Below are 21,265 nucleotides of genomic sequence, written 5' to 3' on the forward strand. Positions count from 1 at the left end.
GTCCAAAGCTATTTTGGAGGTATATTTGCATTTTTTAAAAATGCTCCATTTCACTTGCTTTTACCAGAAAGTACACATAAGAATTTAGATGGATTCCCATTGCCATTGGCATTTTCAAGATAGAGCAACATCTAACTAACTCTTAGTTTTCTGAGCTTACACACTGTTAAACTCCAGGACCCAGACCTAGGGCTGTTAGAGTAAATTGGGGATACCTCTGTGCTAGCATTGTTAAAAACTACCCCTGTTCAGCAGGTTATCGTCAGGTGGTTCTTGGGTCTAACATGATGACCATATGCATTACTGACTTCATTTTTTAACCCGCATGTTTATATTCTAATGAGGTCCTCTTAAGCTGTGGAAAATAATTTGTTTGGATGTATAAATGCAACTTTCTTTGAAGACAGTAGAATTTGGATCATGTTTATAATTCCATGAACTCACTAGGATTGTTGTTATATATCCAACATAAGTTTACACATGCAATTCCATTGCCCCCAGTGAATATGAAAACTACAACCTGAATCAGAGGTTATTTAGACCTAAAATTGTTGTGTTGTTTTTTTAATCAGAAAGCAATTAATTAAAATTAAGATGCTCTTTTCAGATTTTGACAACTTAACAAGATGTCATTTCTCTGTTAAAAAAATATTTTCAAAAATCAGGCTTTTATTTTAGAAATGCTTTTTCAATAGCAATGATGATTAAAACTATCAATAGTAGATAGGACCCTATAAATATACTAGCTAATTATTTTTTCTTGCCAACATATGAGATGTAGTGACTATTGGTTAGAGTGTAGAAGTTTTTAAAAACAGTACATATCCTAAATATTAATCTCGATACTATCAAATTTTAAAATGTAGTAACTAAACTGAAATACACAAACACAGGAAAGGAATTTACTAACTTATTAGATATGACATATACTGTGGGGTAAATATTCATTGGCATACATTAAGACACTAACACATCTTTAAGAAATAAAAACCTCAACAGCCCCCATGATAAGGAGAAGTTATAGTGTTTAAAAACAAAAACAACAAAAAGGCCAGTTATACCTAGAAACCACAAGCTGACAAGTCTTTGCAGGCTGTTCAGTCTCCCTTTGATGCTGTTCATTGAACCAGAATGGGCAGCGTGGAGCACTGAAAGGTAACTAAGATAGGCAGGTTAGTTTGCCCTACCTGATAGCCAGTGGGGATAGCTGAACACATCCCTCAGCCCTGTGAGGAAATGGTGCGAGATCTAGAGGAGGAGGATCAAGAATCTGTGTGGCATCGACAGTAGCAAAGTGGCACCTGGAACTTCAAGGAAGCAAGGGTAAGGAAAGCAAAGCCAAAGGGTTAAGCACCCAACTGCACCTCTGCTGATTAGGGGCACACACCCCTTTGGCTGGCTGTAAAATGGACTTAGTGTTTATAGGCATAAAAAGCAAATTAATAATAATAATAATAATAATAATAATAATAATATCAATGACAAAATAAAAAATGGAGAATGTGGTTATAAAAGACAGTGAAAATAATAGAAGTTTCACTCTCCTTTCTGGGGGAGGGGGCGGTGAGGAAATCATACTCTATGTCATCTCTGAGAGCAAGGAAATTACAAATTTTCTGCTGAGTTCCAGAACAGGTGATAAGTACTTGACTTAGAGCCGAGTCATAACTTGTTCTTCCTGTCCATCACCCCATTTGTGCATGAGCAGGTCGCAAGCTTCTCCCCAAGTTTCAAATACATCCTCTGAGGAGTCTAAAAGTTTAGAATTTGAGGAGCAGATGCTGGATGCGCAGTGAAGAGAGCTGGAACAGGCCAGAGGGCATTCACTGCTCTGAGCAGCACCCCGGGTTTCACCTAATTCTACCTCACTGAGGTTAATTTCACTTTGAGAACAGGCTTCTGCTTTTCCTTTCTCCATCTGAGAATATCTGATGTCTTGCCACATATAGTGTTGCTGAACGATTCCATCAGAAATTGTGTGCATTGGCTCTGAACTGGGTTCAGACATATGACCATTAAACTTGGAGAATAGGAAACCCAATTTCTTGAGAGAAGGACCCATGAAGGAGCATTTGCTTGATGACTCAGCTTTTGACTTCCCTTGGGCACCACTATCTATTGGCATGGTTCTGATGAGAGGTGGCCCATGGCAGGCCTTTTTCTTGCAGCCTAAATTGAAAGAGACACTCTTGGATTTGGCCCGAGCCCCACCACTGCCATCATTGGTATCATCCCTCTGAGAGAGTTCAGGGCTGCTGGTAGAAAAGCTTCTCCTTGGGTGTTTCCTATTTCCTAAGAGGTCAAGCACTTCATATCGAAAGCTAGAGATGTCCTGCTTTAATTCCTAGGGCAAGAGAGAAGACATTATGTTAAGAAGCTTGGTCTTTCGTTCCAAATAGGCACATTGGGTATCCTTTGGAATGTTCCCGGTTTTGCCTAATAGCAAATCACAAAGTACATGAACTACCAGAAAAAAAAAAAACTCACATTATTCCAGCACAAGAAAAACATAGTAATAAATCTGTGGGCAGTGATGGCTGTTGGAAAAATTGTGTGATTGGTAAAGTTGATTTCAGAACCTCCAAATCAGGAGCACACCAACAGACTTACCCCATGGTAAAACATTAACTAACAAAGTATTAGCTTAGGGCACTGGCTCTCATAGGTATAAGTGTCTTTATATAACAGGGCTCCTGAAGAGGAAAAGCTTTTAGGACTATAAGGAATATTATAAACAAACAAACAAACAAACAAACACCTAGGGAAGTGGAATGTGTCAGATAATGAGGCTGCTATTTTGGGAGAGGGGCCCTATTCATTCAAGTCCCTATGAAATGTCTTCTGTCTCTAACTGGCTGCCCAGATACTAAATTGTTCCTTTTAAAATCATCTTTTAAAAGCTTAAATCTGAGCATGTCATTCCCTTGCTTAAAACTCTTTAATAACTTGTGACTGACCTTAAGAAAAAGTAGAAACCCCATACCACAGACTACGAAGCCCGATATCTGTTTATTTCTCTGGTTTCATTTCTTCCTACTCTCCCCAAGCTCTCTACTATCTGCCTGTATAGACATAGTCTCTCTTGCCCGCAGGCCTTTACCTGTGCTATTATCTGTCTAGAGCATGCTTCTCCCCAACTTTACTTTATCTGGCTCCTCCCTCAAGCCTCAGCTTAAAACACTGCTTCCTTTGGAAAACCTGCCCTGACTCCCCAAGTCCCAGTCAAGTGTTTCTCCATATCACCTTGTGTTTAACCTGTTAGAACACTCAATTGTTACCCTCTATTATTGTGTGTCACTCCATGAGAGTAGGGGCTGGCTGTATCTTACTCACCACTGTAACCCAGCACCTAGTGAGTGCTTGGCACATAGTATGCCCTCAATAAATGAGTTATGTTGGTGGATTAGGATAATGACCTTCCTATGTTCCTTCCTTTATTCTAGCTTAGGGTTTCTCAATCACTTAACATTATTGAGCTGGATAATTCTTTGTTGTAGGGGCTATCCTGTGCATTGTAGGAGGTTTTGTAGCAACCCTAGTCTCTACCTACTAGATGCCAATAGCACACATATTGCAGTGTGATAACCAAAAATATCTCCAGACATTGTTAAATGTTCCCTGGAGAACAAAATTGCCCCTGGTCGAGAACCTCTGTTTTAGGCTAGTGCTATATTAGGAGAATGTTTAAGGGTAGGATTTTTCAAATCTTAGATTTAATAATAGATTTTTGGTCTTTATCGTATTTTTTTTAAGTAAAGAGGGCCTTTAAATCTCCAGGCATCTTCCCTTTGCTATCTTGCCCCTCACCACACATCCTTGCTACATCATTTAAAGCACTCAATTACCACAGTGAGAAATACCCAGAGTATGAAAAGAATGCATAGGGCAGATTCTTTCATTCATAAAGTTGATTGTGGTAACAGACATTGGTAAAATCTCTCCATCTATTGAATGACAGACTATTCTAAGAGAATAAAAAGTTGTAGCTGGTTTTGCTGTATTATAGGCAGTTGAAATTCCATCACCAGAAACTATGAACACTGTGAAGATTAAATAATGCTTAACAAATGTGAAATGAGAAATTAAACCACTCCATGATTAAATTACCTTAAAATTCTCCTCTGTTAGTCCCTCATTTGTTTTGGAATTTCTTATCATAGCAGCCACATATCTTTTGACCAAATTCCTGATAACTTCCTAGAATTAAAAGAAAAAAACATAAAGAGGCATTCAGTTTCCTCCTTGAGATCTCAATAAAATAAAAAAACATACATAGGAAATAAAATACTTAGATGGTCTTTGCAATAGAAAATCCTCCCAGGATCTAGACATTTTCTGCGAAAACCCAGTTTAGTCCACTGGCTAAACGAAGAATTACTATGTGTTCAAATTTTGTGGCAGGGTGGGCCAGCAATAACAAATTCACCCAAAAGGAAAATTTTCCACCCAAACATAAGGTGAACATGTATTCACATTTATAGAATAACGAGAATGGAAAAATCCTTGAACACTCATAATCAATATCCTTTCCCTTCAGGCTGGATTAAACTTTAATTATCCTAGTAAGATGAGATTTTTCCCCTTTTATAAAGTTAAGAAAGTCATTCTTCAGTATCACAAAGTCTGCTGATTTCAATGCCCACTAATTACATAATCAAGATATTTTTCTTAGAGTCAATCTACATTTATCCTTTACAGGGATGGCCTCTTTTTACTTAGCTTCCTAAGAATGGCACATACATGGTCACTATGCTTTGTGTTAGTAATAGTGATGATGATAGCTACCACTTAATGCAATGTGTCAGGCACTGTGTCCACCACAAACACACACAATTATACATACATACTTACCACTCAATTCTCACAACACTGTGAGTTAAGTTTTATTATCCCCATTTTACAGTTGAGGAAACCGAAGCTCAGTGAGGTTAAGTGACTTGTCCAAGGTCATACAACTGACCAAGAACTATTGTGCTTAGTCTCTGTGAAGAAGCTTTACCTGATAATGTTGATTCTGTATCAGGCTGTCAGCATGGCGTTCCTATAATTTAAAATGGACAGAGAGGTTACATCGTCAATGTCTCAGCAACCCATCTACCCGAATGTATTTCTAAATATTAGGACTAGAGAATAACATAGGAGTTCCTGCCTAACGAAGCCCCAAAACATTTTTGGTCGGAGTGATTTTATGATGTTTAAGATGGGGAGCATTACAAATAATGGAAGGTAGGAAACAGTTTTGTTTAAAAAGAAATACTTTTTAAAAGCCTTACTGTGAAGCTTCTCAAGTTGTGCCTTCTCCGTCTACCATCAGGGTCTCTTTTTGGGCAGAAGGTGTTGTTGAACCAGTTACCGAGGTACAAAAATGACTTGGGACTGGGGATGATGTTAAAAGGAGGTGGCAAGGTGCCTCCTTCATCAAAGTAACTCATCCAGAGCTTTGTTCTAGCAAATTTCCACTCAATATCTGCATGATCCTATGAAAAAGAGAAGTTCAAGAATTTGGGATGGGAAACTCCAAAATGCACCCATGTAAAATTCTAAAACTTCTACTTTGCTTCTATAGAAGGCAATCTGTTAGTAGCTATAAAAATTAAATTACACGTACTCTGTGATCCAGTAATCCTACTTTTAGAAATTTATCTTAACAATATATTTGCAAAAAGATGTATGCATAAGGCTGTTTATTATAGTGCTGCAGCTTGTTAATAGCAAAACATCCAGCAACAATATAAATATCCAACAGTGGAGACTGGTTAAATAAATGATGTTATATCCATAAAATGGCTTAAAATATAACTATTTAAAATATCTATGAACATTTTATATATAAAACATGTATTATATATAAGTATTTGTCCATATATCTATAAGACCTCCAAGACCTATAAGTGAAAAAGCAACATAGAGAACAATATATATTGTATTCAATAATCCCATTTATGCAATTGAAAAACCTTTCTTTACATGCTTACATGTTCTAGACAGGCACATACTAAACTGTCAACAGTAGTTATTTTTAAGGAGTGGGATTGGTGTGGAGGGGCTTTCTTTTTTTTTTTTAATCAACATTATTGAGGTATGATTTACACAGAGTAAGATTCACTCATTTTAAGTGTTTGATGAATTTTTACAAGTGTATGTACCTGTGTAATCGCCATCATAATCAAGACAGACAGACAGACAGACGGACAGACAGACAGACAGACAGACTCACACACATTCACATAGACACATTGCTGTGCATTTCTAGGAGTTTTTTTTTTTTTTTTAGTGACATTGATTAACAAAATGCAGTAAGTTTCAGGTGTTCAATTTAACAGTAAGGCATATATATATATATTACATTGTGTGTTCCCCTCCTATAGTTATATTTCTTTCTGTAATCATGTATTTGACCCTTTTTACTTCATCTACCTCCCTGCTCCCTCCTACCCTCTGGTAACCACTAGTCTATTGTTCATGTCCATGAGACTCTGTTTGTCCTGTGCGTTTGTTGCTTTTAGGTTTATATCCCACATATAAGTGATATCATGTGGTTTTCAACTTTTTCTGTCTGGCTTATTTCGCTTAGCGTGATTATCTCGAGGTCCATCCAAGTTGTCACAAATGGCAGTATTTCATCTCTTCTTACGGCCGAGTAATATTACATTGTATATATGTACCACAGCTTCTTTATCCAATCATCTATTGTAGGACATTTCATTTGCCTCCATGTCCTGACCATCGTGAATAATGTTGCTATGAACATCGGTGCGCAAATATGTTTTCTATATGATTTTTCAAGTCTTTGGGGTAAATACCCAGTAGAGGGATTACTGGATCATATGGTAGATCCATTCTTAGTTTTTTGAAGAATCTCCATCCTGTTTTCCATAGTTACTGCACCAATTTGCAGTCCCACCAGCAGTGTATGAGGGTTCCTTTTTCTCTGCATCCTCTCCAACATTTGTTATCACTTGTCCTGTTGATAACAGCTATTCTAACAGGTGTGAGATGGTATCTCATTGTGGTTTGGATTTGCATTTCCCTAATAGCTAGCAATGTTGAGCATCTTTTCATATATTTGTTGGCCATTTGTATGTCCTCTTGGGAGAAGTGTCTGTTCAGGTCCTCTGCCCATTTTTTGATTGGGTCATTTGTTTTATTGTTGTTGTTATTGAGTTGTATGAGTTCTTTGTATATTTTGGATATTAGGCCCTTATCGGAGGCATTGCTTCCAAATATATTTCATTTCTAGGAGTTTTGCCATGTGATACAGCACATAAACAAATTAAAAAATAAGAATCATATGATCATATCAGTAGATGCAGAAAAAGCCTTCAACAAGATACAGCATCCATTTATGATCAAATCACTTAACAAAATAGGTATAGAAGGAAAATACCTTACTATAATAAAGGCCTTATATGACAAGACCTCAACCAATATTATACTTAATGGTGTAAAACTAAAAACTTTCCCTCTAAGATCAGGAACAAAGCAAGGCTGTCCACTATCGCCACTGTTATTCAATATAACATTGGATGTCCTTGTGTGTGCTTCAGAAAAGAGAAAGACATAAAAGGCATCTAAATAGGAAACAAAGAAGTCAAACTGTCACTATTTGCGGATGACATAATTCTCTATACAGAAAACCCTAAAGACTCCACAAGAACACTACTGGAAACAATAAGCAAATACTGTAAAGTTTCTGGATACAAGATTAATGTTCAACTATCCATAACATTCCTATACTCTAATGAAGAAGTGCCAGAAAAAGAAGTGAAAAAATAATTCCTTTTGTACTTGCAACAAAAAGAATAAAATACCTAGGAATAAATTTATCGAAACATGTGAAGGACCTATATAATGAAAACTATAAGACTCTATTAAAATAAATCAAAGAAGATACAAAGAAATGGAAAAGTATTCCATGTTCTGGGATTGGAAGAATCAACATAGTTAAATGACCATATTACCTAAAGTATTATACAGATTTAATGCAATGCCCATCAAAATCCCATCGACGTTTTTAAAGAAATAGAACAAAAAAATCATCAGATATGTATAGAAATGTAAAAGACCCTGAATTGCCAAAGCCATCCTGAGAAAAAAGAACGAGGCTGGAGGCATCACTCTGCCAGACTTCAAATTATACTACATAGTGACAATAATCAAAACAGCATGGTCCTGGCAGCAAAACAGACACACGGACCAGTGGAACAGAATCGAGAGTCCAGAAGTAAATCCATATTTATATGGGCAAATAATTTTTGACAAAAAAACCAAAAACATACAGTGGAGAAAAGAAGGCCTCTTTAATAAATGGTGCTGGAAAATTGGAAAGCCACCTGCAAAAGAATGAAACTAGACTGTTGTCTATTAACGCACACCAAAATTAACTCAAAATGGATTAAGAATTTGAATATAAGACCTGAAACAATAAAATGCATAGAAGAAAACACAGGAACTAAACTCAAGGACCTTGGACTTAAAGAGGATTTTATGAATGAACTCAAAGGCCAAGGAAATAAAAGCTTAAATTAATGAATGAGACTACATTAAACTAAAAGGCTTCTGCTCAGCGAAAGAAATCGTCAACAAGGTAAAGAGACAACCATCTGAATGGGAAAATATATTTGCAAGCAATGCCTCTGATAAGGGCCTAATATCCAGAATATACAAAGAATTCATAGGACTCAATAATGATAAAAAAAAAATCCAATCAAAAAATGGGCAGAGGACCTAAACAGACACTTCTCCCTAGAGGATATACAGATAGTCAACAAATATATGAAAAGATGCTCAACATCACTAGCTATTAAGGAAATGCAAATCAAAACCACAATGAGATACCATCTCACACCTGTTGGCTATAATCAACAGGAGAAGTAATAACAAATGTTGGAGAGGATGCAGAGAAAAAGGAACCCTCATACGCTGTTGGTGAGACTGTAAATTGGTACAGCCACTATGGAAAACAGTATGAAGTTTCCTCAAAAAACTAAGAATTGATCTACCATATGATCCAGTAATCCCTCTACTGGGTATTTACCCCAAGGACTTGAAAACTCATATAGAAAACATATTTGCAAACCTATGTTCATAGCAGCATTATTCACAGTGGCCAGGACATGGAAGCAACCGAAGTGTCCTACAATAGATAATTGGCTAAAGAAGCTGTGGTACATACATACAATGGAATATTACTCAGCCATAAGAAGAGATGAAATACTTCCATTTGTGACAACATGGATGGACCTTCAGATAATCGAAATAAGCCAGACAGAAAAAGTTGAAAATCACATGATATCACTTATATGTGGGATATAAACCTAAAAGCAAAAAATGAGCAGAACAAACAAACAGAGACTCATGGACACGGGCAATGGACTAGTGGTTACCAGAGGAGAGGGAGGAGGGAGGAGGTGAAAATAAAATGTTAATAAATGAACAAATAAAATGTTAAAAAGATATAAATAAATAAATAAATAAATAACCAACTAAACAAATATATAAATAAATAAATTGGTTTTAAAAAATTAAAAACTGTGAGGGGAAAAAATGTAGTAGATGATAGAGGCTCTGTTCATCCCTCTGGCAACCAAATCAAAGTTGTGACGGAAACAAGGAGCAGCAGCAAGGAAAAATCACCTGGGATCTAGTAGAACAAGCCATACAACTATGGAGAAATCCAAGAAAGCATTCTGCAAAGGCAGAAGATAGGACAGAGTGAGGACGCGGGACGACCTGGTCTCCAGCGGCTGAGTGAGACAGAGACTGCAGCAGGAGCAGAGGCAGACACCTCTTAAAGGGGCCATGTCCACGAGTTTATTTTCGCGGTGACAGATCTGCTTATATAAGCACCAGTGCCGATTCAGCTGCGCCCATAGGGCACCAGGCACTTACAGGGAGACATTGTCAGAGTGAAGGCCGAGGAGAGGCTCGCTGGGTACAGAAGTGCCAGTGGTATCCATTATTCCCTGTTGAATACTCCCCCTTTCCAGTGTGTGGTCACAGCACCGCCATAGCCCTGAGGTCATCAAACTGAATAACAAAGGTTGCTCCGCCCAGAGGATTCTCTGAAACCCTGCCTACCCCAGGTTGAGCCCCACCCAAGCCACATCCAGGTGTATCCTCAACAAGTCAGGGACCCCTTGCTGAGACTCACGTTGGTGGAGGCAGCTGGCCTTGGTTTCTGGTATGGCCTTTTGAGGAAACTATATGCACAGCATCTATGGATTGCTTGCTGAATCTTAACAGGTGGATTTGGAGGGGCACAGGCTGGGGCTAAATTTGGTCTGCAGCTGAACCCCTCTCTGGACTGTGCCACTGGACACCTACTTCACAAATCCACTCTAATAAGACCAGGAGACTTAGGAATTTTGCTTAGTACATAGAAACAGATACAGAAAGGCAGCCAAAAGGGGAAGACGAAGAAGCAGAAACCATATGAGAGAACAGAACAGACATCTAGATATAATGGAGTCAAGTAATCTAACAGATGCAGAGTTCAAACACCGGTTATAAAGATGCTCAATGAACTTATGGGAAGTGTAGATGAATTCAGTGAGAACTTCAACAAAGAGATAAAAAACATAAAAATAGAAGTGGAAATTATAAAAGGGAACCAGTCTGAAATGGAGAACACATTATCTGAGATGAGAAGAATAGTAAATGGAATAAACAAAGGAATAAACAAAGTGAATAAAGAAGAGGATCATGTGCCCTATCTAGAGGACAGGAAAGCCAATCAGAATGCTCAATCAGAATGGGAAGAAAAAAGATGCCAAGAGTATAAAAATAATTTAAGGAGCACAGGGGACACTATTAAGGCTTCAAATATTCGTCTGATCGGCATAACTGAAGAAAATCTAGATGTTGGACAAAATCTAGATGCTGTTTGAAGAAATAATGATGGAAAATTTTCCTAACCTGGTGAAGGAAAAGGATATAAAACCACAGTAAGCTCAGAGAATTGCAAAAATCAGGGATCCAAAGAGGCCCACACTAAGACACATCATAATTAAAACGCCAAAGTTTAAATACAAAGAAAGAATATTAAAAGCAGCAAGAGAAAAACAAATAATCACATATAAGGGAACACTAATAAGACTGACAGCTGATTTCTCAAAAGAAACTATGCAGAACAGAAGGGCTTGGCCAAAAATATTTGACAGGATGAAGATCCAGGATATACAACCAAGAATAATTTATCCAGCAAAGCTATCATTTAGAGCTGAGGGACAGATAAAGAGCTTCCCAGACAAAGATAAACTAAAGGAATTTATCACCACTAAGCTGGTATTACAGAAAATGTTGGAGAGACTTCTTTAAGAAGAAAAACCATGTATCAAAAACAGGAATAAAGAATGGTAACTACATTCCTATCAATAAGTACCTTAAGTGGAAAAGAATTAAGTGCTCCAACCAAAAGATAGAGTGGCTAAAAGGATAAGAAAACAAGGCCCTTACATATGAAAAGGAAGAAAATGGAAAAAGATATTGCTTTGATGATCCTAGAAGGTGTTTAAGTCAGACAGAGAAAGATAAACACTATATGATTTCACTTATATGTGAATCTCAGGAATAAAAAGAACAAACTAATCAAAAATAGACCCGCAAATATAGTGGACAATTTGGTGACAGAGAGGAGGGGGTTTGGGAGGCTGGGAGAATAGGGTGAAGGGTTAAAGGAGTACAAATTAGTAGCTGAGGGATGGTCACGGGGATGGGGAGCACGGTATAAGGAATGCAATTAGCATTAATATATTGGCTAGGCGGAGGGTCAGGTGAGGGAGGGAGCAATTGAGGAGATCATTTTATTAACTGTATAGATGTCTAACCAATGTACTGTATACTTGAAACTAATTAAAATTTTAAAAATTTAAAAAAAATGAAAAACTATTATATTCCAAAGAATACCACAAAGAAATGAAAAGAAAATCTACTGAATGAGAAAAAACAATGAAATATCATGTCTGATAAGGGACTTGTATCCAGAATATATAAATGACAATTGCAGCTCAATAATCAAAAGATAAACCAATTTAAAAATGGTCAGACTGTCTACGGCCATGCCACCCTGAACAAGCCCAATCCCATCTGATCTTGGAAGCTAAGCAGGGTCAGGCCTGGTTAGTACTTGGATGGGAGACCACCTAGGAAGACCAGGTGCTGTAGGCATACAAAAAAATGGGCAGGGCATTTGAATAGACATCTCCCCAAAGCAGATATACAAATGACCAATAAGCACATGAAAAAATGCTCAACATTATTAGTTATTAGGGCAATTCATATTTTAACCACAATGAGATACAACTTCACATCCACTAGGATGACTATAATAACAAAAGACGGAAAATATCAGAATATGGAGATATTGACACCCCAACACAGTCTGCTGATGGGAATGTAAAATGATGCAACTGCTTTGGAAAACAGTATAGTAATTCCTCAAATGGTTAAACACATACTTACCTGATGACCCAGCAATTTCACTATAAGCTATATACACAAGAGAAATGAAAATATATTCCATACAAAAACATGTACACAAATGTTCATAGTAGCATTACTCATAATAGTCAAAAGAGCATTTGATTTCTACAAAGAATAGAATATTGCAGTGGGCCAAGTTATAAACTGTAGGCATCTTTTTTGAGCGTAGGATTTCTTTTCATCTTTTGAGCTCTGGTGCCCCTCATCTATTTAAGTGAGTAATGACTTTCAATAAACATTTTGAAAACAGCTCAAGGACTCCAATTGTTACCATTCCATTCCCCCTCAGCTGAGCTCAGATTAGGAATTGCTATGTAATAGTTTAGCAGAAAAGTTACTGCAAATTATAATCTCAACAGTCCTTTTCCATTCATTTATCCCAAATCAGTTCATCATCCACCTATCCACTCATTCTTTGGCTCTTATGTCAAGTAACTGCCATATTCCCTGCATTCTGCTAGATGCTGAGTATAGTGAGGTGACTATACAGCAGTGCTGATAGGAATACCACACAGAATACAATTAGAGTACAGAAGTAACATCTAAATCCTGAAGATCGAGAAATAATAGACTACTTGCCAGGATTGGTTAAACATTGTGAGCAGTAAAGTGTTGAGTAAGGTAAACATTCATACATTCATTCATTCGTTCATTCATTCAATAAATATATTAAGTGCCTGCTAGACACTAGGTGTTAAAATTGTAGCAGTGAGCAATTTGGACAAGAAGATGGTTTGGTATGTGGGAATCTGTTTTATTTTCAACCCTTGATCTAATTTGAATTGCAAGATTATGAACATTGCTTTTGTAGTTGTATTTGTCTAAAACTTCCCTAAATATACTATGTCCAAGAGGTTTACATCCAACTGCATGGGGTTAGCCTTTAACCTTATGTGGTAGACAAATTAGACACTGGGTTTTTCTTTGCTTATTTCAGTGTTTGGTGGCAACGCCCTCTCTTACAATCTGCCTTATACTCTACCCAACTATGGCTTTTGAACATTCTCCAAGATCAGCCCCGCCCCCTCGGTTGGGTGCTTTTGTGTAAGACATAGCCTACACAATCATAGGCTGTGGTCCTTCCTATTCCCAACTTTCCAAATATTTTAGGGCTTTTGTGCTACCATAATGTGCTTTTAATGTCACATAGCCTTACATATTGTGTTCTAGTTCATGTGTGTGCCCTGCAATGCCTTCGAGATTGTCAGGTCCCGTAGAGCAGGCCAGAGCTTCTATTTATTTTAACTCTTTCCACAATGCCAGGGTAATGTACTGTGACTATAGAGCATACCCTCAAATGTTGTTTGATTCACTCAGATTCTGAACACATGGCCATAGCTAGGTCTTATGAACATGTCTGTCAATTTCACATCTCTCAACAAATCCAAACTCAAAGTTATTTTCATTGCAATCAAATGCAAGGCCAAATTCTTACCAGCTTTTGACAAATTCTTATGTACTTTTTCAGATCTCCTGCCAGCAACCATCTTGCTCTAGCAAATTGGAAAGCTTTATAACATAATGCAAAGGGAGTGTGGCAGCACAGACATAGCAGAGCAGAGCTAATAATAACCTTTAAAAAGAAAAGCTACTCCCAGGAATCTTGGGACTGATGGCAGGCTGGTTGGAGGGATATTTTGAGGAGGGGGACATTTTGGCATCCTTCACATTAACTAGTAACTGCTTACTTCATTTGGACATTCCCTTACTTCATAGGGAATAGCTGTTTCCTTATGATGGGAAAACAACACAAAATGCTGTGGCATACACATCCCAAATTGAAGTGAGAGAATTAATTTTCCTGGTATTACAAGGAAGTCTACCTCACTTGGAGGGCTTTCTTCTCCTGGCAGAATTCAGGGCACGCTTTTCAAATGTTGGCGTGCATCAGAATCGCATGAAGCATTTGTTTAAAATGCAGATTTCTGGACCTCACCAGACATTATACATTGTAGTGTAGTTTTGCCTAAGGGCTAAAAATGCAATTTTAAAGTGATGTAAGCAATTGAAAATAGAGTTATTCCTTGATATTCTCAAGGAATTGGTTCCAGGACCTCCCACAAATACCCAAATCCAAGGATGTTCAAGTCTCATAGAAAATGACATAGAATAATGCATACAGTCAGCCCTCTGCATCCGTGGATTGAAAATACCATGGTTGGTTGTATCTGTGGATATAGAACCCACGGATGTGGAACCCATGGATATGGAAGGCTGGCTGTATACCACAGTTTTTAATCCATTTAAAAAAGATACAGGAATCTTCAAAATGTAGAAGAAGCCTGGGCCTCCTGCAACCACTTGGAGGCCCTGAAGTAGAGAAAGTCCCCTCAGTGAGTATTACCATATTCCTCTATGCCCTCACCAACAACTTATTCCATGTGTACTATGGTCTAGAGAGGAGCCAATTCCCTATCACTAAATGGTCAGCAATTCTCCTCTCTTCTCTAAGGCTGCTAGGTGGTTAGAATTTCCCATTCTAATTATTCTGGGGCCTGCTGGGAATGACTTGATATTAGTTTATCTAGTTTAGAACCCTTGTGGCAACCTCAATTCAAGTGCACCAACTCAGCTGCAAAACATCAGGACAAAAAAGAGAGCTCTCCCTTCAGCTTCAATTCACTGCCTATCCATTGCCCCAATACTCCCTTACACCCTAGTACTGATGCCCTCCCAATAGTGCATGTAAGCCTTCCTAAATGGCAAGCACCCCCTCAGTGCATGTTACAAACAGGTCCTTCTCTGTATTGAACATGTGCAGTTGTCTATTGGGCAGCCATTGTGTCCATCCCCTAACCTTAGGCATAAAATGGCTGCTAATCCCTCTCCCCAATTATGTTGCTAGGTGGTTGGAATTATGGCTTGGCATGCTGTGGACTTTTTTGTTATTTTTCTTAGGGAGGAGCTTATCATGTTTATTTAACATTCTGTGCAGAATTTTGTTTTTCAGTTTTATTGAGACATAATTGACATAGAGTACTGTATAAGGTTAAGGTGTATAACATAATGACTTGACCTATATATATCGTGAAATGCTTACCACAATAAGTTTAGTTAACATCCATCACCTCATACAGATATAAAAGAAAAAAAGAAAAAGAGAATAAATTTTTTCTTTATGATGAGAACTTTTTAGGTCTATTTACTTAGCAACTTTCAAATATACTATTCAGCAGTGTTAACCACAGTCATCACATTTTACATCACATTCCAGTACTTATGTATCTGGATGCTTGTACTTTTCGACCACCTTCATCCAATTCCCCCACCCACCACCCCTTGCCACTGGTAACTACTAATCTGATTTCTTTTTCTATCAGTTTTTTTCCCACATATAAGTAAGATCATATAGTATTTATCTTTCTCTGTCTGACTTGTTTCACTTAGCATAATGCCCTCCAGGTCCCTCTATGTCTTTTTTCTAAAGAAAAGGTGAAGACAAAAAAATGGCAGAACAAAAGATAATTGCAAGTTGATCCAGTGCATTAAGTCCCTGAGATCTACCTCCCATCCTCTAAAATAGTTTTGCAAGGTCCTTGCAAGCATCTCTAGATTTTATTTGAGACCATTTAGTACATGGAACACAACTGCACCCACAAAATAATACATGTCATAAACAATGAAGCTTAATTCTCTTTCCCTCTGATTCCAAGCTTTGTGGCAGGAAAGGGGGCAAATTGGTGAGGGCATTGGATCCCCAGGATTCTCTACTCTGTGATCCACCTCTGACCCACTCTGTTGCCTTCAAAGAAATTATCTGCTTTCCGAGAGTCAGAATGAAATCTGGACAGTTTTTAATTTATAATTTCTTATACCTTCAGCCAATAGGATTGCAGTGCTTCTGCCGTTCCTCACTACCTCCTCTGCAGTCACCTTGCCAGTTTCAATTTTTCTCCTCTTCTTGTCCTCCCTGCTCTACCACAAGGCGGAGTTGGGGTGTGAGGAGAAAGAAAAAAGACCTCAGGGTAGTTGGATGCTGGAAATTAAAAAATGTGGTTCTTTTCCAGTAGACGCCAACACTTTCCATTGTTATGTAAGGAAGGTAGGGCCTCAATGGAATTGAACACAGTATGGGTAAATTATGATTGAGGAATAGGATGGAGAGAGAAGTTGGAAGCAAAATGCCGTATCCTATGTAAGGACAGAAAGAACAGCACTGTAGAAGACTCTGGGTAACATAAAATATGTATATCATAGTTGAGATTTGGAAATACACCATGTTACTTTCTCTAGACCTCTACTTTATCACTGCAAAAAATATTCTTGTGATATCTTAAGTGGTCCTCAAAAGAAATACAAATGCTCCTCAATTTACAATGGGGTTGTCCCAATAAACCCATCATAAATTGAAAATATCGTAAGTTAAAATGCATTTGATATACTCAACCTACTGAATATCATAGCTTAGCTTAGCCTACCTTAAACATGCTCAGAACACTTAAAGTTAGTCGACAGTTAGGCAAAAATTCTCTTTCTGCCACTGCCTAGCATCACAAGAGAGTATAGCACAGCATATCACTAATCTGGGAAAAGATCAAAATTTGAAATTCAAAGTATGGTTTCTATCACATCATCATAAAGTTAAAAAATCATGTCAAACCATCATAAGTCGGAGACTGTCTGTAAGCTCTAATTAAACTCCCAAGCCCCGCTGAGCTCACATGGTAGAACTGTCCTACTTACATCCTGACGAGGGGTGCTTGTCATCACGGAAAGAGAGCTCTCATTGATTTATGGAGCTACCAGCTTCTCTACACGGGCATTTTCTGGCCAGTTTCAAACACAATGGACCAGAAAATTAAGTATTATGTGTTTTTCCTTTTAGCTTGTCCCTGGGAAAGGGATATCAGATAACCAGTACCCCACGTTTTTGTCTAGAATTTTATACTTTTCAAGTGCTTTCATATACTTTCTCTCATTTTATTGTCACATCCACCCTGCAAAGTTATCAAGGCACCAATTGTTATCTGCTACAGATATGGCAACTGGAGTCTGGAAAGAGAAATTACGTCTTGAGGGTCACACATCTAGTTAATGGTAAAGCAGATCTAGAATCTGAATCTTCTGACTCTGACTTCTACTCGCTTGGTTCACTTACTATCTCTAGGGATAATGTTCAAACAAGAGCAACCCTCACAGGAATCAGTGGGATAATGCCTGGAAACTCAGCCCTCTCTTTAACAACCTGCCACACCTCGCTCCCCCATCGGAAGCTCCAGGTAGCCTGACCTTCTTGTGTCCTCATTCCTAAATCCCTGTCTCTGCTCCTCTCTCCCCCGTCAGCCCTTCCGAGCCTTGGTATGGGCTCACCAATACCCACTGAATAAATGCTCCTCCTTCCCTCTCCCACACTCCCAATTAAATTGCAGCTCAAGGCTTTACTCTTGGAAGAATTTCCATGAGTGCCTGAGGACATAATGACCTGGATAGAAGGGGAGGGATTTGGGGAAAATTTTTTCCTTTTATATTTCAATTCCTTTTTTTCCTAGGTAGGAAAATAGAGCTGGCTTATTCTCATCTGTCAGTTCTCAGCTGAAGTATCATCTCAAATAGACCTTCCCTGAGTAACCAAATTAGAGTGGATTTCTCCCTTACTCTATCTCACAGCACCCTGTTCTGTTCTCTCATACCAATCATCACAAATCACTTTAATGGATTTTTCTCTATCTACTTATTCTTAGGCTCCCCACTGGAAGGAAAGCCCATTGAGGTTAGGGATTTTGTTTTGTTCACTATTCCAGTTCTAGAGCCTGATGCAGAGCTGGTGTACAATACATTTTTGCAGAAGGAATTAATTGAAGATCCAAAAGCAGAAATGTAAATGAAGGGAACATCAATAATATTATGTATCATTTTTGAAGCATATCATTTTTTTAGTCTTCACAACAGCCTGATGAGGTAAGTTCTATTACTATTTCCATTTTATGAGTAAGGCTCACCAAAGTGACAAAATTTGTTTAAGGACACACAATTAGAAACTGGGGACCACAATTCAAATCTGGGTCAGGTGAACTCTAGAACTTAAACTTTTTTTATTAAAATTATTAGGGTGACATCAGTTAATAAAATCAAATAGGTTTCAAGTGTACGGTTCAATAATACATCATCTGTATATTGCAGTGTGTGTTTACCACCCAAAGTTAAATTTCTTTCTGTCACTGGAGCGGGTAGGTAGATGGGATAAAGGGGGGCAAGCTTTTAAACACTAAGAAATATTGTCTTTTTGGGAAGTACAATAAGTGGGATTGCATAATAACCAGCATGCTCACTCTTGTGTGTCAGAAAGTTATCTCCAAAAGGTGCAGAAACAGAGCCTGATCAGGGCTCTGGGATTTTGATAAACACATCCCTCTATATACTTGGCCAAGCCTCTGCCTGTCCAGGTTTTTCTTTTTGTTTCCTTCAGTTTCTCTTTTCTCCAGAAGCGACCTTTGCAGGGCTTCTGCATTCAGCTGTGCAGGTTGTACAGTGCACAATTCTGAGAGCACCATTCATAGCAGATGTGGCAGTCCTGGAGCCCACTGAACTCCTTATCACCTTTTCTGGGGTTCCCTAGAGATATAAATTGAGCCCTTCAGTCAAGGAGGTACGGACTGTTCCACTTGCCTGCATCTTTCAGTTGGGGAGTGGGGGAACTTCATTTCAGATAATGCCCCTACCCATAGCCATAGAAATTTATTCATCTCCAAACATTAAACACATACAACGGATACAAAAGCTATGTTATGTATTTTCTAATAGGGCTGACAGACTATAGACTAATTTCCCCAAGCTTCTCCTTATTGATCAGTGAAAAAGTATATATTGAGTACCTACTATTTGTCCCACATTTTACTAGGCACCAGGGAAATATAAAGAAAACCTTTGGATGGATAGAGCAATCAGAAAGTGGTGAGAATGGTGGTTTGCTGAGCTTGCTCTGCAGTTTTCAGAAATAATTAGGACTAAGCCAACTAGGGATTTCATTTCTGAGCCTGGGTAGAAAAGAAAGATAGGTCTTATAACCTGGGAATGTGAAAATCTATACACTTGTCCCCATCTGGGATTCTTACTGGTCTCATGTACTCAGATTGTCATAGCATGTGCCTTCTAACTTCCTGCCTCACTTATCAGAAGTTTGCTTTTAACACCTCCAGGCCACAGTATTTATATTATACATATAATATGTAATATGTAATTACATATAATATAAATAATATACAATCCATGTACTATTTTCTAGATTGCTTCTAACTTTCACCTCTTGAGTCATTGGGTCTGAGTTTACCCTGACCTAATTCCTTGTACATAGCAGACTCCCAAGTCCTTGTAGAAAAAAATGAATGAATAAATGAACAAATTTGCCATGTAACTCTGGGGAAGTCTCAATCTTTGGAAGCCTGTTTCTTCATCTGTAACATGCAGATAATAGTGCATACACTCACAGAGTGAGTGTAAGTATCAAATATCACAATATATGTATATGTGCTTTGGAAAATATAAAGCACTATATTAACTATAATTATTAAATCCATCATTTGGGCAGACTTTTTTTCAGTTAGATAATGCTCCTACCCATAGCCATAGAAATTCATTCATCTCCAAACATTAAACACATGCAATGGCTAAAAATCTACGTAATGTATTTTCTAACATGGCTGACAAACTAGACTAATTTCCCCAAGCTTCTCCCTATCAATCAGTGAAAAAGTATATATTGAGTATCTACTATTTGTCCCACATTTTACTAGGCACCAGGGAAATATAAAGAAAACCTAAAGAGGAGTCTCTCTTTCTTAATGGAGCTTCAGTCTACAAAGGTAGAAGAGAGACATATTTTGAAAAAACTGGAGCAGGAGTAGGCAAACTATGTCCTGCAGGCTAAATCTGGCCTGCCACTTGGTTTTGTATAGACTTCTAGCTAAGAACTGTTGTTACATTTTTAAATAGTTGAAAAATCAAAAGTAGAATATTTTTAACACCTGAAAATTATATGAATTTCAAATTTCAGTACCCATAAATAAAGTTTTATTGGTACACAGTCACCTCATTTGTTTATGTATTTTCTATGGCTTCTTTCATGTTACAGGAGCAGAATTAAATAGTGTGACAGAGATCTTACAGCACACATATCCTAAAATATTCACTATCTGCCTCTTTACAGAAAACTTTGCCAGCCTCTGAACTACAGGACAATAAATGTAGGCTTGGTCAGCTTTGTTGCTCAGTCTTCACACTTTAAAATAGTCTGGGAAGTCACGTGCATTAAAAAATCATTAATTTGTAGTCTCTCACATGACCAATTATTCGGTTAATCACACTTAAGTGATAAAACACCAATAAAAACTCTGACACGAAAGCCCTGAGCACGCTTCTGGCTGAATGATACATCAGTATTCCAGAAAGGTGACATGACTTGTCCTAGTTCAATGGGGAGAGAACATGAGAGCCCTGTGTCTAGGACTTTCCTGGTCCTTGTTCTATGTGTCTCTTCATTTGGGTGGTCCTGACTTATATCCTTTATAATAAAACTGTTTTCGTAATTATAAAAAATTTCATTAATTTATTCATTTATTCAATAAACATTAAGTGAGAGCCTACTGTTTCAGTGTATTGTGATTAAAGATGAAGAGACTTCAGCATAAAGTATCTTTGTGTTGGTTAGTTTTCTTGTATGAAATGTATGAAGTAGGTATTAAGAGTAAAACCCGGTGGCATAACCTCTTAGAGGGTACGTGGGATGATGGAAACTTCTCTGTACATCCAGGAGTCTTTAGGGGTAGGCCAATGGGAACTTCGATGG

General features: G+C 37.9%; 1 protein-coding gene and 1 non-coding gene across 2 annotated transcripts in view; one reads left to right on the forward strand and one right to left on the reverse strand.

Annotated features, from left to right (window-relative positions):
- Window positions 1-1,651: 1,651 nt before the first annotated feature.
- Window positions 1,652-21,265, reverse strand: part of TRPC5 (transient receptor potential cation channel subfamily C member 5) — a 173,724-nt gene continuing 154,110 nt past the window's right edge. Inside the window, exons 7-10 of the mRNA XM_011374351.1 lie at window positions 5,274-5,477; window positions 5,000-5,041; window positions 4,108-4,197; window positions 1,652-2,344 (exon numbers count right to left, since the gene is read on the reverse strand). Of these exons, the coding sequence (XP_011372653.1) occupies window positions 1,652-2,344; window positions 4,108-4,197; window positions 5,000-5,041; window positions 5,274-5,477 (1,029 nt within the window). The remainder of the gene's footprint in view (window positions 2,345-4,107; window positions 4,198-4,999; window positions 5,042-5,273; window positions 5,478-21,265) is intronic.
- LOC111729050 lies at window positions 12,050-12,168 on the forward strand. Its single transcript, XR_002776063.1, has one exon. It is a non-coding gene; the product is annotated as a 5S ribosomal RNA (ribosomal RNA).

Source organism: Pteropus vampyrus, unplaced genomic scaffold, assembly GCF_000151845.1.
Source record: "Pteropus vampyrus isolate Shadow unplaced genomic scaffold, Pvam_2.0 Scaffold244, whole genome shotgun sequence".
NCBI lineage: Eukaryota > Metazoa > Chordata > Mammalia > Chiroptera > Pteropodidae > Pteropus > Pteropus vampyrus.